General features: G+C 43.6%; 1 protein-coding gene across 1 annotated transcript; it reads right to left on the bottom strand.

Moving 5' to 3' along the window:
- Positions 1–283: 283 nt before the first annotated feature.
- Positions 284–25,913, bottom strand: cnga3a (cyclic nucleotide gated channel subunit alpha 3a; the record flags this gene model as incomplete). Its single annotated transcript, XM_084163920.1, has 6 exons — positions 284–1,674; positions 17,659–17,765; positions 17,914–18,015; positions 24,918–25,091; positions 25,483–25,599; positions 25,807–25,913. 6 exons carry the CDS (start codon positions 25,911–25,913, stop codon positions 284–286), a joined length of 1,998 nt encoding a protein of 665 aa, XP_084020046.1.
- Between the last annotated feature and the right edge of the window lie 763 nt (positions 25,914–26,676).

Genomic DNA, 26,676 nt, shown 5'->3' on the forward strand with positions numbered 1-26,676 from the left:
GCCAGCCTACTTTCTAAAATGTTGATCATTTGGTGCCTCTTGGGCAATTCAGATGGCTGATTGAGGACCTTTTTACTGAAGAATGTGTTTGTTTTGTATGATTGTGTTTTGTATGATTGTGTTTTGTATGATTGTGTTTTGTATCTCTGTTTCGCTTTTCGCATATTATGTGTATATTTTTTAAGTTAAAAGAGACATCTCAGACATTGGTCTCAGCATGGCTCCCTGTCATAATAAAGGTTAAATAGAACAAGTCTCTGGTTAAATACGTTGCGTTGTGGGACTACTGAGTCTTGTTGTCGGCCACCACTTCAGATATATCCTCGGGCCGGACTGACTTGACTGTTGACTCTATGTTGGTGATCCTCTGTTTAATCTTTCTCTGGCTGGATGTGAACTCAGCCATGATCTTGGCGAACTTGGTCATCATGGTTTCCATATTGCTCTCCAGCCTCTGGATCTTCTCCTCCATGTCCTTGGGGTCGGCTCTCGCGTTAGCGATGTCCTCGTCGATCATGTTGTCTTTCATCAGCATAGCTTTTCCCTTTTCTTCCAGAGCCTTCTTGGCGTCGGGGTACTCAGTGAGGGCCTCCATGAGATCGTCTTTCGACAGGGCGAAGAGGTCCGAGTAACCCACGCTCCTGATGTTGGCCGTTCTCCTGTTGCCAGCTTTGGAACCCTTGATGCCCAGGATACTGATCTCTCCGAAGTACGCGCCGTCGCTGAGCACCACGAACTGTGTCACCCCGTCGTCCGCCACCACAGCCAGCTTCCCTTCCTTAATGATGTACATCTCTCTGCCGATGTCTCCCTTCTTACAGATGTAATCTCCTGGGGAGAACACCTGAGGCTGCAGCTTCAGCACCAACTCAATCAGAAGACCGGCCTCACAGTCCTGGAAGATACGTACCTTCTTCAGGGTGTCCAGATGGACGTTGATGGCGATCTCGGCCTTCAGCTTGTCTGGCAGGTTCTTCAGCACCTCCTTCTCATCGCAGGTCTTCTTCTCTGTCCAGAGGTAGTCAAACCACTTGATGACCCTGGCTTCCAGATCCTTGGAGACCTTACGGAAATGCATGTACTGCTTGATGGAATCGATCTTGGCCTGGAATTCCGCACGGGTTTTGTTCATGTTTGAGATCATGGCGCCAACGTTACCAACGATGGTGGCAAAAATCAGCACACCGATGAGGAAGTCGGTGACCACAAAGAGGTACTCAAAGTCCCTAACGGGTGGCGGGGTTTCTCCGATGGTGGTCAGGGTCAGGGTCGACCAATAGAGACAGTAGATGTACTTCCTGGCAAGGCGGCCATGCTCAGGGTGACTGATGTTGGGGTACACCCAGGTGTCGGAGCCGAACCCGATGGTCTTGGAGATGGCGAAGAAGATGCAGGCGTTCCAGTGGATGATGATCAGGATGTAAAGTACCAGGTTACTGATTCGGAAAACGTTGGGGAAGCTGGTCCTGGTTTCTGTGCGGTCAAAGAACTCGAAGAGGCGGTTCATCTTCGCGAGTCGGTTCAGTCGGAGCTCGGGGTTGTTGAAACCCACTTTCAGAAACAGCAGGTCTGTGGGTATCATTGAAATCATGTCCCATTTGAACTGTGTCGTTGATTTATATTTGTCTCTAAGCTTCTTGTCGTCTTTCACAAGCAGTCCCTGTTCCAGAAAACCTGTTGAAATAATTCAAGAGAAATTAGTGATACCAAATAAGGGACCGTTTTAAATTTACTCGGGGCGGGGGGGGGCTAAAATAGGGGAGGGTTGTCTAACTTTATTACATTTTTTTGGCTTTGGGGGGGTTGTGTGTTTGTTTTATTGGGCACAGGGGAGGGCAGTGTGGTGTTTTATTGGGCACAGGGGAGGGCAGTGTGGTGTTTTATTGGGCACAGGGGAGGGCAGTGTGGTGTTTTATTGGGCACAGGGGAGGGCAGTGTGGTGTTTTATTGGGCACAGGGGGGGGCAGTGCATTTTTTCCCTGGTTTAAATTCCACTTTTGCAGGTTTTACTATATATCTGCTTGCATGCGCACCTGCCCTATATCAAGGTGTTTTGGTACTTCCTTTATGCACTACGCTTTTCCACACGCTAACTATTACTATACCACAGGTCAATATAGTCTACCAGTCTAACTGTCTACCCTGCCCTCTATCCACCATTCATAGTGATAATATAGTCTACCAGTCTAACTGTCTATCCTGCCCTCTATCCACCATTCATAGTGATAATATAGTCTACCAGTCTAACTGTCTATCCTGCCCTCTATCCACCATTCATAGTGATAATATAGTCTACCAGTCTAACTGTCTACCCTGCCCTCTATCCACCATTCATAGTGATAATATAGTCTACCAGTCTGTCTACCCTGCCCTCTATCCACCATTCATAGTGATAATATAGTCTACCAGTCTGTCTACCCTGCCCTCTATCCACCATTCATAGTGATAATATAGTCTACCAGTCTAACTGTCTACCCTGCCCTCTATCCACCATTCATAGTGATAATATAGTCTACCAGTCTGTCTATCCTGCCCTCTATCCACCATTCATAGTGATAATATAGTCTACCAGTCTAACTGTCTATCCTGCCCTCTATCCACCATTCATAGTGATAATATAGTCTACCAGTCTGTCTACCCTGCCCTCTATCCACCATTCATAGTGATAATATAGTCTACCAGTCTGTCTACCCTGCCCTCTATCCACCATTCATAGTGATAATATAGTCTACCAGTCTAACTGTCTATCCTGCCCTCTATCCACCATTCATAGTGATAATATAGTCTACCAGTCTGTCTACCCTGCCCTCTATCCACCATTCATAGTGATAATATAGTCTACCAGTCTAACTGTCTACCCTGCCCTCTATCCACCATTCATACCGCACAGCTACTTCCTGTTTCTGTTTGCGCATGCCATCTGTAAACGCAGCGCCGCCTGCAGGTCAAAGGGAGTCGAGGACGCCTGATCTACAGCCAGGTCTATGCTTAGGTAAAGGGAGGTCTGTGGTGGTTTATAAAGAGCAGTTAGTTATTCATTCCATTCTTCTTTGGAGTTTAATGGCAGTTATCGTTATTATCAGCAAAGTGTTGCCCAAGCTATATTATACACTATAATGTGCTTATAAACGGTGTATGCATAGTGCTTGAGTGCTGACGGGAGAGGACGTGTTTTTCTCTGGCTGGAGGTAAGTAGGGGTAAGCTACATGTAGTGTTGAGTAAAGCTTAACCATGTATTAGATCGTAGGTAGGTAGTTAGCTGTAGTTAGGTATTGTATTTATTGTAGGTTAGTATTGTTGTTATTGTAGCTTTCCGTGGGTAATTTGTGGGTTAGTATCGAGGCATGAGGCTAGCTAGCTAGCGGGTAGCTATTGGTAACGATTAGCAACGCTGGAGAGCTGGTTCCAACGGTAATGTACTCCTACCCAACGTTTAACTTTTGCTTAACCATGTATTAGATCGTAGGTAGGTAGCTAGCTGTAGTTAGGTATTGAATTTATTGTAGGTTAGTATTGTGGTTGTAGTAGCTTTCCATAGGTAATTGTGGATTAGTATCGAGGCACGAGGCTAGCTAGCTAGCGGGTAGCTATTGGTAATGATTAGCAACGCTGGAGAGCTGGCTCCAACGGTAATGTAGTCCTACCCAACGTTTAACTTTTGCTTAACCATGTACTAGATCGTAGGTAGGTAGTTAGCTGTAGTTAGGTATTGTATTTATTGTAGGTTAGTATTGTTGTTATTGTAGCTTTCCGTGGGTAATTGTGGGTTAGAATTGAGGCACGAAGCTAGCTAGCTAGCGGGTAGCTATTGGTAACGATTAGCAACGCTGGAGAGCTGGTTCCAACGTTTAATTATTATTATTATTATTTATTTTTTTGCTGCGTTGTGAAGGGAACTCGACACGGACTTGAATTGTCTGTTTGGTGTGCTGACACACTCTTGGCAGTTTGTTGTGGCCAGGTGTTGATGCTAAGTTGTGTGTTAATGGATGCTAGCTTGCAGGTTGGCTACGGCGTCATAGCTAGGCTTCGTGGGTTGTTGTGGGTAGTTACTGTGTCTTGGCAGTGTCCTCGGCCGTGCCAGCTGTAGCACGAAGCTAGCTAGCTAGCCGTTCTTCAAACAGAGTCGACACAGTGGCCATTGCTAGCTACCCAACATGACCATTTGGCTGTACTGAAGTAGCTAACCACAATTTACTTGTCCTAGCTAGCCAACGTCTAATCATTGCTGCGTCATGTAAGGAACTTGACACAGACACGAATGATCTGTTTAGTGTGTTATCACAATATTGGTGGTTTGTTGTGACCAAGTGTTGGCGCTAAACGGTGTGTTATTGTTATTGGATGCTAGTCTGCTAGTTGGCTATGGAGTCATAGTTGGCTAGCTGAACAAAGTGGGTTGAGTCTACTCCTTTAAACATCGAACCGCTGTGGTTCACAACAATTCTGATTTCCAAAGGCGGAAGTTGGGAGAGTTTTTTCTTCGGGTGGTTCAGTGAAACAATTTTAGTTTCCGAGGTAGAAGTTTTGGTGAGGGAGGCCCTGCTCTCTCCACTCCCAGATGCTTAGCCCATTTCATTCCGATCTCCTCTGCATTTTTGTAGCCATTTGCTACAGCCTGTCAACTATGCCTCTGCCTATCCCTGTTCTCTCCTCTCTGCACAGGCTACACAAACGCACCACACCGCGTGGCTGCTGCCTCTCCAATCTGGTGGTCCCTGCACGCACCACCCACGTGGAGTTCCAGGTCGCAGGCAGCCTCTGGAACTGCCGTTCTGCTGCCAACAAAGCTGACTTCATCCCAGCCTATGCCAACCTCCAGTCCCTCGACTTCCTGGCGCTGACGGAAACATGGATCACCACTGAAAACACCGCTACTCCTACTGCTCTCTCCTCGTCTGACCATGTGTTCTCGCATACCCCGAGAGCATCTGGTCAGAGGGGTGGTGGTACAGGAATCCTCATCTCTCCCAAGTGGACATTCTCAATTTTTCCCCTAACCCATCTGTCTATCTCCTCATTTGAATTCCATGCTGTCACAGTCACTAGCCCATTTAAGCTTAATATCCTTGTCATCTATCGCCCTCCAGGTTCCCTTGGAGAGTTCATCAATGAGCTTGACGCCTTGATAAGTTCCTTCCCTGAGGATGGCTCACCCCTCACAGTTTTGGGGGATTTCAACCTCCCTATGTCCACATTTGACTCATTTCTCTCTGCCTCCTTCTTTCCACTCCTCTCCTCTTTTGACCTCACCCTCTCACCGTCCCCCCCTACTCACAAGGCAGGCAATACGCTTGACCTCATCTTCACTAGATGCTGCTCCTCTACTAATCTCACTGCAACTCCCCTCCAAGTCTCCGACCACTACTTTGTTTCCTTTTCTCTCTCACTCTCCTCCCACACTACTCACTCTGCCCCTACACAGATGGTAATGCGCCGCCGCAACCTTCGCTCTCTCTCTCCCACTACTCTCTCCTCTTCCATCCTATCATCTCTTCCCTCTGCTCAATCCTTCTCCCTCCAATCTCCTGATTCTGCCTCCTCAACCCTCCTCTCCTCCCTTTCTGCATCCTTTGACTCTCTGTGTCCCCTATCCTCCCGGCCGGCTCGGTCCTCCCCTCCAGCTCCGTGGCTTGATGACTCATTGCGAGCTCACAGAACAGAGCTCCGGGCAGCGGAGCGGAAATGGAAGAAAACTAAATTCCCTGCCGACCTGGCATCTTTTCACTCCCTCCTCTCTACATTTTCTTCATCTGTTTCTGCTGCTAAGGCCACCTTCTACCACTCTAAATTCCAAGCATCTGCCTCTAACCCTAGGAAGCTCTTTGCCACATTTTCCTCCCTCCTGAATCCTCCCTCCCCCCCCCCCCCCTCCTCTCTCTCTGTGGATGACTTCGTCAACCACTTTGAAAAGAAGGTTGACGACATCCGATCCTTGTTTGTTAAGTCTAATGACACTGCTGGTCCTGCTCACACTGCCCTACCCTATGCTTTGACTTCTTTCTTCCCTCTCTCTCCAGATAAGATCCTGCGACTTGTGACTGCAGGCCGCCCAACAACCTGCCCGCTTGACCCCATCCCCTCCTCCCTTCTCCAGACCATCTCCGGTGACCTTCTCCCCTACCTCACCTCGCTGATCAACTCATCCTTGACCGCTGGCCATGTCCCTTCCGTCTTCAAGAGAGCGAGAGTTACTCCCCTTCTCAAAAAACCAACACTCGACCCCACTGATGTCAACAACTACAGACCAGTATCCCTTCTTTCTTTTCTTTCCAAAACTATTGAGCGTGCCGTCTTTAGCCAACTCTCTTGCTATCTCTCTCAGAATGACCTTCTTGATCCAAACCAATCAGGTTTCAGGACTGGTCATTCAACTGAGACTGCTCTTCTCTGTGTCACAGAGACTCTCCGCACTGCTAAAGCTAACTCTCTCTCCTCTGCTCTTGTCCTTCTAGACCTGTCTGCTGCCTTTGATACTGTGAACCATCAGATCCTCCTCTCCACCCTCTCCGAAATGGGCATCTCCGGCGCGGCTCACTCCTGGATTGCGTCCTACCTGACCGGTCGCTCCTACCAAGTGGCGTGGCGGGAAGCTGTCTCCGCACCACGTGCTCTCACCACTGGTGTCCCCCAGGGATCGGTTTTGGGCCCTCTCCTTTTCTCCCTATACACCAAGTCACTTGGCTCTGTCATATCCTCACATGGCCTCTCCTATCATTGCTACGCTGACGATACACAACTAATCTTCTCCTTTCCCCCTTCTGATAACCAGGTGGCGAATCGCATCTCTGCATGTCTGGCAGACATATCAGTATGGATGACGGATCACCACCTCAAGCTGAACCCTGGCAAGACGGAGCTGCTCTTCCTCCCGGGGAAGGACTGCCCGTTCCATGATCTCGCCATCACGGTAGACAACTCCGCTGTGTCCTCCTCCCAGAGTGCGAAGAGCCTTGGCGTGACCCTGGACAACACCCTGTCGTTCTCCGCCAACATCAAGGCGTTGACCCGCTCCTGCAGGTTCATGCTCTACAACATTCGGAGAGTGCGACCCTGCCTTACACAGGAAGCGGCGCAGGTCCTGGTCCAGGCACTTGTCATCTCCCGTCTGGACTACTGCAACTCGCTGTTGGCTGGGCTCCCTGCCTGTGCCATTAAACCCCTACAACTCATCCAGAATGCCGCAGCCCGTCTGGTGTTCAACCTTCCCAAGTTCTCTCACGTCACCCCCCTCCTCCGCACACTCCACTGGCTTCCAATTGAAGCTCGCATCCGCTACAAGACCATGGTGCTTGCCTTTGGAGCAGTGAGGGGAACGGCACCCCTGTACCTTCAGGCTCTGATCAGTCCCTACACCCAAACGAGGACATTGCGTTCATCCACCTCTGGCCTGCTGGCTCCCCTTCCTCTGCGGAAGCACAGCTCCCGCTCAGCCCAGTCAAAACTGTTCGCTGCTCTGGCACCCCAATGGTGGAACAAGCTCCCTCACGACGCCAGGACAGCGGAGTCACTCACCACCTTCCGGAGACATTTGAAACCCCACCTCTTTAAGGAATACCTGGGATAGGCTAAAGTATTCCTTCTAACCCCCCCCCCCCCAAATTGTAAAGTGGTTATCCCACTGGCTATAGGGTGAACGCACCAATTTGTGAGTCGCTCTGGCTAAGAGCGTCTGCTAAATGACGTTAATGTGCCCTTGAGCAAGGCACTTAACCCTAATTGCTCCTGTAAGTCGCTCTGGTTAAGAGCGTCTGCTAAATGACTAAAATGTAAATGTAATAGTGATAATATAGTCTACCAGTCTGTCTACCCTGCCCTCTATCCACCATTCATAGTGACAATATAGTCTACCAGTCTAACTGTCTATCCTGCCCTCTATCCACCATTCATAGTGACAATATAGTCTACCAGTCTAACTGTCTATCCTGCCCTCTATCCACCATTCATAGTGATAATATAGTCTACCAGTCTAACTGTCTACCCTGCCCTCTATCCACCATTCATAGTGATAATATAGTCTACCAGTCTAACTGTCTACCCTGTCCTCTATCCACCATTCATAGTGATAATATAGTCTACCAGTCTAACTGTCTACCCTGCCCTCTATCCACCATTCATAGTGATAATATAGTCTACCAGTCTGTCTATCCTGCCCTCTATCCACCATTCATAGTGATAATATAGTCTACCAGTCTAACTGTCTACCCTGCCCTCTATCCACCATTCATAGTGATAATATAGTCTACCAGTCTAACTGTCTACCCTGCCCTCTATCCACCATTCATAGTGATAATATAGTCTACCAGTCTGTCTATCCTGCCCTCTATCCACCATTCATAGTGATAATATAGTCTACCAGTCTAACTGTCTACCCTGCCCTCTATCCACCATTCATAGTGATAATATAGTCTACCAGTCTAACTGTCTACCCTGCCCTCTATCCACCATTCATAGTGATAATATAGTCTACCAGTCTAACTGTCTATCCTGCCCTCTATCCACCATTCATAGTGATAATATAGTCTACCAGTCTAACTGTCTACCCTGCCCTCTATCCACCATTCATAGTGATAATATAGTCTACCAGTCTGTCTACCCTGCCCTCTATCCACCATTCATAGTGACAATAGTGGTGGGTGGATTGTTTGTCCAGATCTGCAATAGGCTAACTGGCAATCATACCACACATAAAAGCATTGAAAGCTGAATCAATTTTCAATATGAATCCACAAGAACAAATAGGACTAGCTGCTATGCAGCGGAGAGGTCAGGTGCATCACTGCACATTAAAGAACAAGTGAAGACACTACCTACAACACCACAATGCAATGAATAATTGCATTATTGTTTTCTAGTGAGTAAAAATTCTACTCTACACTGCATTGAAAATGTAATTTGAATAATGGCGCAGAAGCCCCATGATTTGAATGTTTCATTCCATTTGGATCAGTAGTGGGTCTACTCTGGACAGTTTATAAGGTCTAGAAGGGTCAGTAACAGGCCAGTCTGACTGTATTTTCTTACTTCTGATACTGAATGCGCTGTCTGTTGCAGATCATCATTCTCCCAAGTCCTCCTATAATAATGTAGCTATATCTGCTCCCGGCAGGCCCAGTTAATCAGGAAAGATTAACCATCACTCTGACTCTCTCCAATCCGAGAGGCTATTCCTCGCGCACCTACAACCTAACCGCTTCAATGTAGCCTAAATATTTGTCATTTAACTTTTTAAATGTATTACCTTTTAAATGTGCCATAAACACAACCAACCACAATGTTTTAATCTGATTAGGCTACTTCAAAAGTCTTCTGTAGGCATGCTCACGTTGGTCCAAAATGTAATTCCAGCATCCTCAAAATGGCATGACGTTAAACAGGTTTGCTTTTAACCTTTTTATGCGGGTAAAGTACGTTGGGAATTTTATTTTTCATGACATCATGGGAAAGAATGCAGTTTATTAGGCTATATTAAAAATAGCTGTTAGCTAGACTGTATATCTGTGAGCTGTTAGCTAGACTGCATATCTGTGAGCTGTTAGCTAGACTGTATATCTGTAAGCTGTTAAGCTAGACTGTATATCTGCGAGCTGTTAAGCTAGACTGTATATCTGTGAGCTGTTAAGCTAGACTGTATATCTGTGAGCTGTTAGCTAGACTGTATATCTGTGAGCTGTTGGCTAGACTGTATATCTGTGAGCTGTTAGCTAGACTGTATATCTGTGAGCTGTTAGCTAGACTGTATATCTGTGAGCTGTTAGCTAGACTGTATATCTGTGAGCTGTTGGCTAGACTGTATATCTGTGAGCTGTTAGCTAGACTGTATATCTGTGAGCTGTTAGCTAGACTGTATATCTGTGAGCTGTTAGCTAGACTGTATATCTGTGAGCTGTTAGCTAGACTGTATCTGTGAGCTGTTAGCTAGACTGTATATCTGTGAGCTGTTAGCTAGACTGCTGTTAGCTAGACTGTATATCTGTGAGCTGTTGGCTAGACTGTATATCTGTGAGCTGTTGGCTAGACTGTATATCTGTGAGCTGTTAGCTAGACTGTATCTGTGAGCTGTTAGCTAGACTGTATATCTGTGAGCTGTTAGCTAGACTGCTGTTAGCTAGACTGTATATCTGTGAGCTGTTAGCTAAACTGTATATCTGTGAGCTGTTAGCTAGACTGTATATCTGTGAGCTGTTAAGCTAGACTGTATATCTGTGAGCTGTTAGCTAGACTGTATATCTGTGAGCTGTTAGCTAGACTGTATATCTGTGAGCTGTTAAGCTAGACTGTATATCTGTGAGCTGCTGGCTAGACTGTATATCTGTGAGCTGTTAGCTAGACTGTATATCTGTGAGCTGTTAGCTAGACTGTATATCTGTGAGCTGTTAAGCTAGACTGTATATCTGTGAGCTGTTAGCTAGACTGTATATCTGTGAGCTGCTGGCTAGACTGTATATCTGTGAGCTGCTGGCTAGACTGTATATCTGTGAGCTGTTAGCTAGACTGTATATCTGTGAGCTGTTAGCTAGACTGTATATCTGTGAGCTGTTAGCTAGACTGTATATCTGTGAGCTGCTGGCTAGACTGTATATCTGTGAGCTGTTAGCTAGACTGTATATCTGTGAGCTGTTAGCTAGACTGTATATCTGTGAGCTGCTGGCTAGACTGTATATCTGTGAGCTGTTAAGCTAGACTGTATATCTGTGAGCTGTTAGCTAGACTGTATATCTGTGAGCTGTTAGCTAGACTGTATATCTGTGAGCTGTTAGCTAGACTGTATATCTGTGAGCTGCTGGCTAGACTGTATATCTGTGAGCTGTTAGCTAGAGCGCACGTGCCATGACCAGAGTGGGAACATTCACTATAACTACACAACATTTTAGTGATAAAACCATCAGTAGGCCTAGAGTTGAAATTGCCAAGGAAACCAATTGAACTTGTATTTTTTATTCTTTACATGGGAATTTAACCGCAAAAGTTAATTATTTCTGTGCAATATGTATTTACGCACAGACTTTTATCCGAAACAAGTCAATTTTGATGGGAACAACTCTGGAACAACTCTGGGGAAATGTGCATAATGTTTTTATGCAGATTTTAGAATATTCGCATGAAAATCTGTCGCCAGTTGGACAGAATCCTAGCTATAGACAACCTGGAGACTCTGGAAAGTGCGCTAGTCCAGTGACACTTTGATTATGCCTGCACATCATGGTTCACCAGCAGCCCCAAAACATCTAAAGAATAAGCTACAGACCAGCTAAAACAAGCTACTAAAAATGGTACTTAAACTCCCCCCTCATACTCATTACTCATCTGGAGGTCGATCATTTTATAATAAATAATAATAATAATAATAATATGCCATTTAGCAGACGCTTTTATCCAAAGCGACTTACAGTCACGCGTGCATACATTTTAGTGTATGGGTGGTCCCTGGGATCGAAGCCACTACCCTTGGCGTTACAAGCGCCGTGCTCTACCAGCTGAGCTACAGAGTACCATTTTAATCAGCTAGGCTTGGCTATCTGTGGAAAGAAAAGAGTAGTATTCATTCAACTTGGTCTGGTCGACAGAATTATCACGGACTCAGACCCCAGGTACCTATTCAACAATGTTTAATTTGTTAGAGTTGTCCACAAGCATCATACCAGAGCCAGAGACTAATATTCCGTTTTAAATATGAGTCAATCTGGTAAGAACATTTTTTTGTATCCCGGCGAGTGGAACAAGCTACCACGGCAACTCTAAGCCATACCAAACATAACCACTTTTTTAAATGTCAAAATCTGGCTAATGTGTGATCGTATAACCTTTTTTTTGTCTGTATTTATGGAATGTGTCTGTATCTATGTAATTGTATGTATATTTATCTGAAAAAAAAAGAAGGACCACAATTTAAATAAAACCCCCACTTTATTGTGTCACTTTTTAAAATCTTTGTACTGTGTATATACAGGACCAGTCGAAAGATTGGACACACCTGCTCATTCAAGGGTTTTTCTTTATTTTTACTATTTTCTACATTGTAGAATAATAGTGAAGACATCAAAACTATGAAATAACACATATGGAGTCATGTAGTAACCAAAAAAGTGTTAAACAAATCAAAATATATTTTAGATTCTTCAAAGTAGCCACACTTTGCCTTGATGACAGCTTTGCACACTCTTGGCATTCTCTCAACCAGCTTCATGAGGAATGCTTTTCCAACAGTCTTGAAGGAGTTCACACATATGCTGAGCACTTGTTGGCTGCTTTTCCTTCACTATGCTGTCCAACTCATACCAAACCATTTCAATTGGGTTGAGGTCGGGGGATTGTGGAGGCCAGGTCATCTGATGCAGCACTGCATCACTCTCCTTCTTGGTAAAATAGCCCTTACACAGCCTTGAGGTGTGTTGGGTCATTGTCCTGTTGAAAAACAAATGATAGTCCCACTAAGCACAAACCATATAGGATGGCAAATTGCTACAGAATGCTGTGGGAGCCATGCTGGTTAAGTGTGCCTTGAATTCTAAATAAATCACTGACAATGTCATCAGCAAAGCACCCCCACACCATCACACCTCCTCCTCCATGCTTCACGGTGGGAACTACACATGCAGAGATCATCCGTTCACCTACTCTGAGTCTCACAAAGACACGGCGGTTGGAACCAAAAATCTCAAATTTGGACTCATCAGACCATAGGACAGATTTCCACCGGTCTAATGTCCATTGCTCGTGTTTCTTGGCCCAAGCAAGTCTCTTCTTATTATTGGTGTCCTTTAGTAGTGGTTTCTTTGCAACAATTCGACCATGAAGGCCTGATTCATGCAGTCTCCTCTGAACAGATGATGTTGAGATGTGTCTGTTACTTTAACTTTGAAGCATTTATTTAGGCTGCAATCTGAGGTGCAGTTAACTCTAATGAATGTATCCTCTGCAGCAGAGGTAACTCTGGGTCTTCCATTCCTGTGGCGGTCCTCATCAGAGCCAGTTTCATCATAGTGCTTGATGGTTTTCGCGACTGCACTTGAAGAAACTTTCAAAGTTCTTGAAATGTTCTGGATTGACTGACCTAATGTCTAAAAGTAATGATGGCCTGTTGTTTCTCTTTGCTTATTTGAGTGGTTCTTGCCATAATATGGACTTGGTCTTTTACCAAATAGGGCTATCTTCTGTATACCACCCTTACCTTGTCACAACACAACTGATTGGCTCAAACGCATTAAGAAGGAAAGAAATTCCACAAATTAATTTTAACAAGGCACACCTGTTAATTGAAATACATTTCAGGTGACTACCTCATGAAGCTGGTTGAGAGAATGCCAAGCTATCATCAAGGCAAAGGGTGGCTACTTTGAAGAATCTCAAATATAAAATATATTTTATTTGTTTAACATTTTTTTGTTACCACATGATTCCATATGTGTTATTTCATAGTTTTGACTTCTTCACTATTATTCTACAACTTAGAAAGAAAAACCCTGGAATGAGTAGGTGTGTCCAAACTTTTGACTGGTACTGTATGTATTTTTTGGGGTGACGCTTTATTTGAAGTGCATCTTATGAAGGATTAATAAGCATTTATAAGCATTTCATAAATTATTTTACTGACAAATACAATCAAAAAATATATCAATCCAAACTGTGCAGAAGCCATTTGATGAATGGAAAGAAACATCTGTTACAAAAGACCAAAAAGCCTTCACCAATCCTTCGATACTGGGTAAGCCTACAAGGTAGGGAGGTGTGTGTTTTCTGTTTGTCGAGATTGACATAGTCTATTTATTGTGGTATTGAAAATGCAGACCATGATATTGAAGCGTCCAAAGTCGATATGCTTTGTTTATTGGTTGTGTGGTGGCACAAAAACCTGTTTGGGAAATTCGTTGCATATATTTTATAAAATTATAAATATGGAATCAAAATGTTGATAATCTGATTTCCCCCTAGCTGATCTTTGTCTGCAGCCGACTCTGATCGTAGTGTAGGCCTAGTGAAACAGGCAGGAAGAGTGAAGAGAGAAGAGCTCGTCCGCGGTGGTCGGCGAATCCTCAACCTTCTGGCCCATAGCCCTTTGCCACAAAAGCATGCTGAAGTGGCAGAGTCGATATCCACAAAACACAGGGTCGCTACAGTTATTGCTACGTTAGAATATCCAATTGGCGACAGATTTTCATGCAAATATTCTATGTTACTCAGAGTCGTGGCAAGGACATGGAATATATATAGTGCCTTCAGAAAGTATTCATACACCTGGACCTTTTCCACATTTTGATCCACATCTACAATTTACATTTACAATTTTTCCACATTTACAGCCTGAATTCAAAATAGATTAAAAAAATAAAATAATCTACACACACTACCTCATAATGACAAAGTGAAAACATGTTTTTAGAAATGTTTGCACATTTATTGAAAATTAAATACAGAAATATCTAATTTAAATAAGTATTCACACCCTTGAGTCAATACTTTGTAGAAGCACCTTTGGCAACGATTACAGCTGTGAGTCTTTTTGGGTAAGTCTCTAAGAGCTTTGCACACCTGGATTGTACAATATTTGCCATGATTATTTTTTAAAATTCTTAAAGCTCTCTCAAGTTGGTTGATGATCATTGCTAGACAGCCATGTTCTAGTCTTGACATAGATTCTCAAGCAGATTTAAGTCAAAACTGTAACTAGGCCACTCAGGAACATTGAATGTCGTCTTGGTAAACAACTCCAGTGTAGATTTGGCCTTGTGTTTTAGGTTATTGTCCTGCTGAAAGGCGAATGTCTGTTGGAAAAAGCAGAGTGACGCAGGTTTTCCTCTAGGATTTTGCCTGTGCTTATAGCTGCATTCTGTTTATTTTTATCCTACTAAAACTTCCTAGTCCTTGACAATGACAATCATACCCATAACATGATTCAGCCTCCACAATGCCCTGAAAATATGAAGAGTGGTACTCAGTGATGTGTTGTGTTGGATTTGCCCCAAACATAACGCTTTGTATTCAGGACATTCAGGACTACATTTCTTTGCCACATTTACTGCAGTATTACTTAACTACATTGTTGCAAACAGGATGCATGTTTTGGAATATTTTTTATTCTGTACAGGCTTCCTTTTTACTCTGTCATTTAGGTTATTATTGTGAAGTAACTACAATGTTGTTGATCCATCCTCAGTTTTCTCATATCACAACCATTCAACTGTTTCAAAATCACCATTGGCCTCATGTTGAAATCCCTGAGCAGTTTCCTCCCTCTCCGGCAACTGAGTTAGGAAGGACGCCTGTATCTTTGTAGTGACTGGGTGTATTGATACACCATCCAAAGTCTAATTAATAACTTCACCATGCTCAAAGGGATATTCAGCATCTGCTATTTTTTTTATTTTTAATTACACATCTACCAATCGGTTCCCATCTTTGCGAGGCATTGAAAAACCTCCCTGGTCTTTGTGGTTTAATTTAGGAATTAAATTCACTACTCGATTGAGGGGCCTTACAGAAAATTGTATGTGTGGGGTACAGAGATTGGGTAGTTATTCAAAAATCTTGTTATCAAATCAAATCAAATTTTATTTGCCACATAGACCGAATACAACAGGTGTAAGTGAAATGCTTACTTACAAGCCCTTAACCAACAATGCTGTTTTAAGAAGAAAAAATAAGTGTTAAGTAAAAAACAGATGAGTAAAAAATTAAAATAGCAAATATTACAATTACATTTACATAAGTATTCAGACCCTTTACTCAGTACTTAATTGAAGCACATTTGGCAGCAATTACAGCCTTGAGTCTTCTTGGGTATGACGCTACAAGCTTGGCGCACATGGATTTGGTGAGTTTCTCCCATTCTTCTCTGCAGATCCTGTCAAGCTCTGTCAGGTTGGATGGGGAGCGTCGCTGCACAGCTATTTTCAGGTCTCTCCAGAGATGTTCAATCGGGTTCAAGTCCGTGCTCTGGCTGGGCCACTCAAGGACATTCAGAGACTTGTCCCGAAGCCACTCCTGCATTGTCTTGGCTGTGTGCTTAGGGTCGTTGTCCTGTTGGAGGGTGAACCTTCGCCCCAGTCTGAGGTCCTGAGTGCTCTGGAGCAGGTTTTCATCAAGGATGTCTCTGTACTTTGCTCCGTTCATCTTTGCCTCCATCCTGACTAGTCACCCAGTCCCTGCCGCTGAAAAACATCCCCACAGCATGATGCTGCCACCACCATGCTTCACCATAGGGATGGTGCCAGGTTTCCTCCAGACGTGAAGCTTGGCATTCAGGCCAAAGAGTTCAATCTTGGTTTCATCAGACCAGAGAATCTTGTTTCTCATGGTCTGAGAGTCCTTTAGGTGCCTTTTGGAAAACTCCAAGTGGACTGTCATGTGCCTTTTACTGAGGAGTGGCTTCCGTCTGGCCACTCTACCATCAAGGCCTGATTGGTGGAGTGCTGCAGAGATGGTTGTCCTTCTGGAAGGTTCACCCTTCTCCACAGATGAACTCTAGAGTTCTGTCAGAGTGACCATTGGGTTCTTGGTCACCTCCCTGACCAAGACCCTTCTCCACCGATTGCTCAGTTTGGCCGGGCGGCCAGCTCTAGGAAGAGTCTTGGTGGTTCCCAACTTCTTCCATTTAAGAATGATGGAAGCCACTGTGTTCTTGGTGACCTTCAATGCTGCAGAAATGTTTTGGCACTCTTCCCCAGATCTGTGCCTCGACAAAATCCTGTCTCGGAGCTCTACGGACAATTCCTACGACCTCATGGCTTGGTTTTTTCTCTGACATGCACTGTCAACTGTGGGACCTTATATAGACAGGTGTGTGACTTTCCAAATCATGTCTAATCAAATAAACTTACCACAGGTGAACTCCAATCAAGTTGTAGAAACATCTCAATATTTCATTTTATTTATTTGTGGTTGTAAACGTTATTTTCATTTGATTCTATAAAGGGGGAGGGTGTGCAAATGTTTTTACAGTACAAAGGGGGGGGGGGGGATAAGCCTGCCTCTCTTCCTTGACAAATCACAAATTATCAAATACAGTTGAAGAACCTCAGCTGTTCTAGACCTGACAATGTGTCTGAGTAGTAGAACCATAGAACTTAATCTGTTCTAGAATGTGCCTGAATACTAGAACCATAGAAACTCATCTGTTCTCGAATATGTCTGAGTAGTCGAACCTCAGCTGTTCTAGAATGTGTCTGAATAGCAAAACCTCACCTGTTCTAAACCTGACAATGTGTCTGAGTAGTAGAACCATATAACTTAATCTGTTCTAGAATTTGTCTGAGTAGTAGAACCTCACCTGTTCTAGAATGTGTCTGAGTAGTAGAACCTCACCTGTTCTAGAATATGTCTGAGTAGTAGAACCTCACCTGTTCTAGAATGTGTCTGAGTAGTAGAACCTCACCTGTTCTAGAATGTGTCTGAGTAGTAGAACCTCACCTGTTCTAGAATATGTCTGTGTAGTAGAACCTCACCTGTTCTAGAATATGTCTGAGTAGTAGAACCTCACCTGTTCTAGAATATGTCTGAGTAGTAGAACCTCACCTGTTCTAGAATATGTCTGAGTAGTAGAACCTCACCTGTTCTAGAATATGTCTGAGTAGTAGAACCTCACCTGTTCTAGAATATGTCTGAGTAGTAGAACCTCACCTGTTTTAGAATGTCTGAGTAGTAGAACCATAGAACCTCACCTGTTCTACACCTGACGAATGTGTCTGTGTAGTAGATTAAGTCTGAAGTGTAGTCCAGGACAATCCACAGAGTCATGTACGTGCTCTGGAGTTCGTTAAAACATGCCCTGTGGGACGACAAATAGTCAACAACCAATATACAAACAACATTAAACAATAAACACAACAGACTTTCTAAATAAAGACCACAAACATTCAGCAACAACAAGATATGAGCTTAAATGAAGAACTGAGCTGTACTGTATGAGAACAGACCTGGTCACTAGCATCATCAGGTTGTAGAAACATGGTGCTGCGATGATGGTGAGCCATCTGTAGTATTTGTCTGCTGATGGGTCCATGATCCAAATCTCTTTCCTGAAACATGACTTTGGATTTATTTTTAAGCATGCTTTTAAAAATATTTTTCACAGATTGTTCAGTCATCAAAAAAGGGCTAGTATTTAATTATGATCTAGTAACAAAATGACCACCATCTTGCATATACTGTTCATTACAATGAACACATTGTTGATGTGTGTTTTGACATTGTACAATCAATGGCCACAATGTTCAATGTTCATGGTGCCAAACCCCTGGGATTGGTAACCCTTTTATCCTGTGTGTGTTCTTACCGACACCCACATAGTGTTACTCTCCAACCAGAGTAGAGCTATTTCTCATGTTAGTGATGTTGGGGCAGACTACATTATGGACTACCATCCTACTTACTGGAGCTCCTCCTTACCCTTCACATCTCGAGGCAGAATACATTACACATCTTTTTTCTCCTCTTTCTTTACTTCGCCATGTTGTTGTTAAGGACTATAAGTGGACTATAAGTGGACTATTAGTGGACTATTAGTGGACTACCAGTGGACCATTAGTGGACTACCAGTGGACTATTAGTGGGCTATTAGTGGGCTATTAGTGGACTACCAGTGGACTATCAGTGGAATATCGGTGGACTATTGATGGACTATTAGTGGACTATTAGTGGACTATTACTGGACTACCAGTGGACTACCAGTGGACTATTAGTGGCCTATTAGTGGCCTATTAGTGGACTATTAGTGGACTATTAGTGGACTACCAGTGGACTATTAGAGGACTATTAGTGGACTACCAGTGGACTATTAGTGGGCTATTAGTGGGCTATTAGTGGACTACCAGTGGACTATTAGTGGACTATTAGTGGACTACCAGTGGGCTATTAGTGGACTATTAGTGGACTATTAGTGGACTACCAGTGGACTATTAGTGGACCATTAGTGGACTATTAGTGGACTATTAGTGGGCTACCAGTGGACTATTAGTGGACTATTAGTGGGCTATTAGTGGACTACCAGTGGACTATTAGTGGGCTATTAGTGAGCTATTAGTGGACTACCAGTGGACTATCAGTGGACTATTGGTGGACTATTGATGGACTGTTAGTGGACTATTACTGGACTATTACTGGACTACCAGTGGACTATCAGTGGACTATTGGTGAACTATTAGTGGACTATTAGTGGGCTACCAGTGGACTATTAGTGGACTATTAGTGGACTATTAGTGAACTACCAGTGGACTATCGGTGGACTATTAGTGGACTATTGGTGGACTACCAGTGGACTATTAGTGGCTATTAGTGGACTACCAGTGGACTATTAGTGGACTATTAGTGAACTATTAGTGGACTACCAGTGGACAATTAGTGGACTACCAGTGGACTATTAGTGGACTATTAGTGGACTATTAGTGGCCCACAGATGGACTATTAGTGGACAATTAGTGGACTACCAGTGGACAATTAGTGGAGTACCAGTGGACTATTAGTGGACTATTAGTGGACAACCAGTGGGCTATTAGTGGGCTATTAGTGGACTACCAGTGGACTATTAGTGGACTATTAGTGGACTATTAGTGGACTACCAGTGAACAATTAGTTGACAATTAATGAACTATCAGTGGACTACCAGTGGACTATTAGTGGACTATTAGTGGACTATTAGTGGACTATTAGTGGACTATTAGTGGACTACCAGTGGACTATTAGTGGACTATTAATGGACTATAAGTGGACTACCAGTGGACTATTAGTGGACCACCAGTGGACTATTAACGGACTACCAGTGGACTATTGGTGGACTACCAGTAGACTATTGGTGGACTACCAGTGGACTATTAGCGGACTATCGGTGGACTATTAGTGGACTATTAGTGGACTATTAGTGGGCTATTAGTGGGCTACCAGTGGACTATTAGTGGACTATTAGTGGACTATTAGTGGACTAATAGTGGACTACCAGTGGAATATTAGTGGACTATTAATGGACTATTAGTGAACTATTGGTGGACTACCAGTAGACTAATGGTGGACTATTAGCGGACTATTAGTGGACTGCCGGTGGACTATTAACGGACTATTAGTGGACTATTAGTGGACTACCAGTGGACTATTGGTGGACCACCAATGGACTATTGGTGGACAACCAGTGAACTATTGGTGGACCACCAATGGACTATTGGTGGACAACCAGTGGACTATTGGTGGACTACCAGTAGACTATTGGTGGACTACCAGTGGACCATTAGCGGACTATTAGTGGACTACCGATGGACTATTAGCGGACTATTAGTGGACTACCGGTGGACTATTTGTGGACTATCAGTGGACTATTGTAGTGTCATGTAGTGTATATCCTGGTCATGTAGTGTATATGTAGTGTAGTGCTGTTATTGTGAAGTGGAAACATCTAGGCGCAACAACGGCTCAGTCGCGAAGAGGTAGTAATCCTTACCCCCCCCTCCCCCACCCCCCCATTTAAAAAAAATACAAAAAAGGGTGGTTGTCCCACTGGCTATCCTTAGTTGAATGCACCAATTTGTAAGTCGCTCTGGATAAGAGCGTCTGCTAAACGACTTTAAATGTAAAATGGATGCTGAAGTATGGAAGTGCAGGTGATACGACAGCCCTCTTGGTGGCAGCACCACTCCTCATGAGACTAACTTCAACTTTAGATTTACATAAATATAAAATTTTATAATTCAACCATTCACTGAAGTAGAAGTATTATTCTTAATTTAATCATTTTTTTTTTATTATTCTTAGATGTATCTTTTTAAGATACAGTATCATCAGTGGTACAACCACTATAATCAGCATCAGTACTTTCAACAAATCATTCTAAATATGGATACGTTTACAGTTGACTATTACACCATACTACCATACTATATGTGATCCATACAATCATTTAATAACAATAAGGACCTCTCACACAATAAGGTGTCTTATCATTCAATAGCTGCACTGATACTAAAATCCAACTAGAGCAAATACATACCAAGGCTGCTATTGACATAGCAGGTCTTTCCATCCACAGTCATACATGCTTATGTAATGTCTATAGAACTACTATACTACCGGAGAGTAATAGGTGCATCTACAGTATCCTTAAGACTACACACTGATCATACCTAACTACAGGGCAAATGTAGATACCGACGATACTGTTGACAGAGGATATTATTGTCTGTGGTCAAACATGCTTCTATGGCTCTACAACAGCTATATACGTACAGTGAGGGAAAAAAGTATTTGATCCCCTGCTGATTTTGTACATTTGCCCACTGACAAAGAAATGATCAGTCTATAATTGTAATGGTAGGTTTATTTGAACAGTGAGAGACAGAATAACAACAACAAAAATCCAGAAAGACGCATGTCAAAAATGTTATACATTTATTTGCATTTTAATGAGGGAAATAAGTATTTGACCCCCTCTCAATCAGAAAGATTTCTGGCTCCCATGTGTCTTTTATAAAAACAAGCTGAGATTAGAGCACACTCTTAAAGGGAGTGCTCCTAATCTCAGTTTGTTACCTGTATAAAAGACACCTGTCCACAGAAGAAATCAATCAATCAGATGCCAAACTCTCCACCATGGCCAAGACCAAAGAGCTCTCCAAGGATGTCAGGGACAAGATTGTAGACCTACACAAGGCTGGAATGGGCTACAAGACCATCGCCAAGCAGCTTGGTGAGAAGGTGACAACAGTTGGTGCGATTATTCGCAAATGGAAGAAACACAAAATAACTGTCTATCTCCCTCGGCCTGGGGCTCCATGCAAGACCTCACCTCGTGGAGTTGCAATGATCATGAGAACGGTGAGGAATCAGCCCAGAACTACACAGGAGGATCTTGTCAATGATCTCAAGGCAGCTGGGATCATAGTCACCAAGAAAACAATTGGTAACACACTACGCTGTGAAGGACTGAAATCCTGCAGCGGCCGCAAGGTCCCCCTGCTCAAGAAAGCACATATACAGGGCCGTCTGAAGTTTGCCAATGAACATCTGAATGATTCAGAGGAGAACTGAGTGAATGTGTTGTGGTCAGATGAGACCAAAATGGAGCTCTTTGGCATCAACTCAACTCGCCATGTTTGGAGGAGGAGGAATGTTGCCTATGACCCCAAGAACACCATCCCCACCGTCAAACATGGAGGTGGAAACATTATGCTTTGGGGGTGTTTTTCTGCTAAGGGGACAGGACAACTTCACCACATCAAAGGGACGATGGACGGTGCCATGTACCGTCAAATCTTTGGTGAGAACCTCCTTCCCTCAGCCAGGGCATTGAAAATGGGTCATGGATGCGTATTCCAGCATGACAATTACCCAAAACACACTGCCAAGGCAACAAAGGAGTGGCTCAAGAAGAAGCACATTAAGGTCCTGGAGTGGCCTAGACAGTCTCCAGACCTTAATCCCATAGAAAATCTGTGGAGGGAGCTGAAGGTTCGAGTTGCCAAACGTCAGGCTCGAAACCTTAATGACTTGGAGAAGATCTGCAAAGAGGAGTGGGACAAAATCTCTCCTGAGATGTGTGCAAACCTGGTGGCCAACTACAAGAAACGTCTGACCTCTGTGATTGCCAACAAGGGTTTTGCCACCAAGTGCTAAGTGATGTTTTGCAGAGGGGTCAAATAGTTATTTCCCTTATTAAAATGCAAATCAATTTATAACATTTTTGACATACGTTTTTCTGGATTTTTTTGTTGTTATTCTGTCTCTCACTGTTCAAATAAACCTACCATTATAATTATAGACTGATCATGTCTTTGTCAGTGGGCAAATGTACAAAATCAGCAGGGGATCAAATACTTTTTTCCCTCACTGTATCAGGCTGTACAGTCTACCAACAGGTTAAGACCTCCAAGAGTTCCAGTCTACCAACAGGTTAAGACCTCCAAGAGTTCCAGTCTACCAACAGGTTAAGACCTCCAAGAGTTCCAGTCTACCGACAGGTTAAGACCTCCAAGAGTTCCAGTCTACCAACAGGTTAAGACCTCCAAGAGTTCCAGTCTACCACCAGGTTAAGACCTCCAAGAGTTCCAGTCTACCAACAGGTTAAGACCTCCAAGAGTTCCAGTCTACCGACAGGTTAAGACCTCCAAGAGTTCCAGTCTACCACCAGGTTAAGACCTCCAAGAGTTCCAGTCTACCAACAGGTTAAGACCTCCAAGAGTTCCAGTCTACCAACAGGTTAAGACCTCCAAGAGTTCCAGTCTACCAACAGGTTAAGACCTCCAAGAGTTCCAGTCTACCAACAGGTTAAGACCTCCCATAGTTCCAGTCTACCAACAGGTTAAGACCTCCCATAGTTCCAGTCTACCAACAGGTTAAGACCTCCAAGTGTTCCAATCTACCAACAGGTTAAGACCTCCAAGAGTTCCAGTCTACCAACAGGTTAAGACCTCCAAGAGTTCCAGTCTACCAATAGGTTAAGACCTCCAAGAGTTCCAGTCTACCAATAGGTTAAGACCTCCAAGAGTTCCAGTCTACCAACAGGTTAAGACCTCCAAGAGTTCCAGTCTACCAACAGGGACAGGGACAGGGACAGAGACAGAGACAGAGACAGAGACAGAGACAGAGACAGAGACAGAGACAGAGACAGAGACAGAGACAGGGACAGGGACAGGGACAAGGGCAGGGACAAGGGCAGGGAAAGGGACTGGGCAGGGACAGGACAGGGACAGGGACAAGGGCAGGTTCAGGGGCAGAGACAGGGACAGGGACAAGGACAGGGACAGGGCAGGGACAGGTTGGCAGGGTTAATTGTGGTACTGACTTGGCTTGAGGAGGAACCGCTACTTACCTCTTTATGGCTCAAATTGAGCATAATTTAATCCAAATCTAGCATGATTTAAACCAAATTGAGCATAAATTAATCCAGTGTGCTCAGGTGATATATTAGAATGTTTCTGAGTCATCTTAAGATATTAAATCACAGGTATATTAAAGGGTATTAAGTTAAGATATTAAATCACAGGTATATTAAAGGGTATTAAGTTAAGATATTAAATCACAGGTATATTAAAGGGTATTAAGTTAAGATATTAAATCACAGGTATATTAAAGGGTATTAAGTTAAGATATTAAATTTCAGGTATATTAAAGGGTATTAAGTTAAGATATTAAATCGCAGGTCTATTAAAGGGTATTAAGTTAAGATATTAAATCGCAGGTCTATTAAAGGGTATTAAGTTAAGATATTAAATCGCAGGTCTATTAAAGGATATTAAGTTAAGATATTAAATCACAGGTTTATTAAAGGGTATTAAATTAAGATATTAAATCACAGGTCTATTAAAGGGTATTAAGTTAAGATATTAAATCGCAGGTCTATTAAAGGGTATTAAGTTAAGATATTAAATCACAGGTCTATTAAAGGGTATTAAGTTAAGATATTAAATCGCAGGTCTATTAAAGGGTATTAAGTTAAGATATTAAATCACAGGTCTATTAAAGGGTATTAAGTTACAGCTTTTAGCTTTCTTTTCATTGAACCTGAGATCAGAACGTCTCTTTTGAAAGAAGAGTATATATATAAAAAACATGGGGGATTGGAAGTGATGCAGACAATTACATTGATAGAAGATACAATCTATCTGCAATATTAAGCTGATCCACCCCCCATCCCCCCCCCCAAAAAAAAAAAAAAAAAAAAAAAAAAAAAAATGAAGAAGAGAGACCTGTCCAATCTTTTGTTAGGGTTCACTCTTCAAGACAGCATTTTTCGTTGAGCATAGAGTTGCAGAATTCTGGGAATTTCCCCCAAATTCCCAAGTTTCCCATAAATAATGGGTTGGGTTGGAAGATTCCCAGAATAAGCAGGAAATCCAGAATTCCTCCAATTGGGATTTTTGCAAAAACCTGGGATATTTTGAAAACATTCAGGGTATTTTGCAACCCCAGTTGACCATCCCCATCTCTAGTCTAGACTTACTTCCTCTTGCGGACTCTGTCGGGGTGTCCCAGTGACTGTGCATTGCTCTCTCTGCTGGAGGCCTCTTTGAGCTCAGGGCCCCTGAAGCGCTCCAGGAAGGAGTCCGGTCTCTCCACCTCGTGGTGCATCCTGTGAGAGGCCCAGGTCCGCAGCATGAACAGGAAGCGAGAGAGCCTAGACGATCAGGTAAAACAACACCGTCTGTGTCTGGCTACTGGCTACGTTTCAAATGGCACCCTATTCCCTATATAGTGCACTACTGTTGACCAGGGATATATAGGACTCTGGTCAAAGGTAGTGAACTCTGTAGGGAATAGGGTGTCATTTGGGACAAAACCACTGTATGTATGGACTGGGTTATATTATGGCTGCTGAGTTTGGTGACCAACAGAATCAAGAGAGGATGACTTTGCATGATCTGAAAATGACAATAGACAAGCAACAAGCGACGATGGACAAGTGAAACACTGAATGAACATGAATGACTGAATGACTGAATGACTGAATGAACATGAATGACTGAATGACATGGGTGAGATGGTGCAATGCTGTGAGGTGGGGATACCTGGCCAGGGCTCCTGACTCTGTAAAGGAATCTCTGTGAGACTCTGTGTATCTGCTGGTTAACACAGAGACAGCACCCTGAACCTCTGACGAGTTGTCCTCACACTCTGAGTTGGCCCTGAGAGAGAGAGAGAGAGAGAGAGAAATAGAGAGAGGTTAACTACTGAACACAATGTGGCTATGTTAATCCACAAGGACGCTGCCTTTTGTGGCTGCTAGACAACATGCTCCTAGCCTGAATGACAGTCTGTTTGTGCTATCATGCCAAAGCCGTGTTACTCATTGTCAATGCCAAACAATAAGCAATGGAGTCTTGACTTCTGACCTGGAGGTTCCGTTCTCGATGGAGTCCAGATCATCATCAGGCGTGCAGAGAAACGGCCGTTGCCGGGTCGTTGCCGGGTCGGACTGGTCTGTGCAGATCTTTGCCATGCTGACTCCTCAGGCTCTGCTGGCCAGGGGCCTCCAGCCTCCAAACAAAAGACTGTAGAGGTCAGAGGTTAGCCAATCACTGATCAGGATATAGGCCCTTAAAAATGTGTACCCCTGCATAGGCATCTTCCAACCAGGATTTCTGGAAGACCTGGACATTTTGGAAAAAATTACCGTCATTTTGCAACCCTAACCCTGCATCTGAAAGTAACGTTATCTTACGTCTGTGTATGGTTCCATTCAGTCATCAGTCTTTCAACTGTCTTTTCTATAAATCCCATGAGCCCACAGTATCAAGGACAAGCGGTGCGTCTGACTGCCGGTTGTAATGAAAGAAAGGCCTGTATAGGTTTTGGAAGCTGTGTAGTTACTACTATCCAATCACTCCATCATGAGATTCAATCAGATGCTAGGCTGTAGACAATGTGATGTGATGGGAAGAAATTAGATTGGAAATGAAAGGAGACCCGTCATGCGTCCCAAATGGCACCCTATTCCCTTAATAGTGCACTACTTTAGACCAGAGCCCATAGGGGAATAGTGCTCTGGTAGAAAGTAGTGCACTATAAAGGGAATAGGGGACATGACAATTTGGGACGCATAACGGGTTGTTGACATGACGAGGGGTTGTACTGACTGACAACCAATTTTAACTGTGACAATGCTGCCAGGCCCGCTATTTTGAGAGTGGAGTGGGACTCCAGGAGGCTCCTAAAAAAATAAATACATTCCGATTATATTTTAAACACTAAACAGGATCAGT

The sequence above is a fragment of the Coregonus lavaretus genome (assembly GCF_964263955.1).
Source record: "Coregonus lavaretus genome assembly, chromosome: 6".
NCBI classification, from domain to species: Eukaryota; Metazoa; Chordata; class Actinopteri; order Salmoniformes; family Salmonidae; genus Coregonus; species Coregonus lavaretus.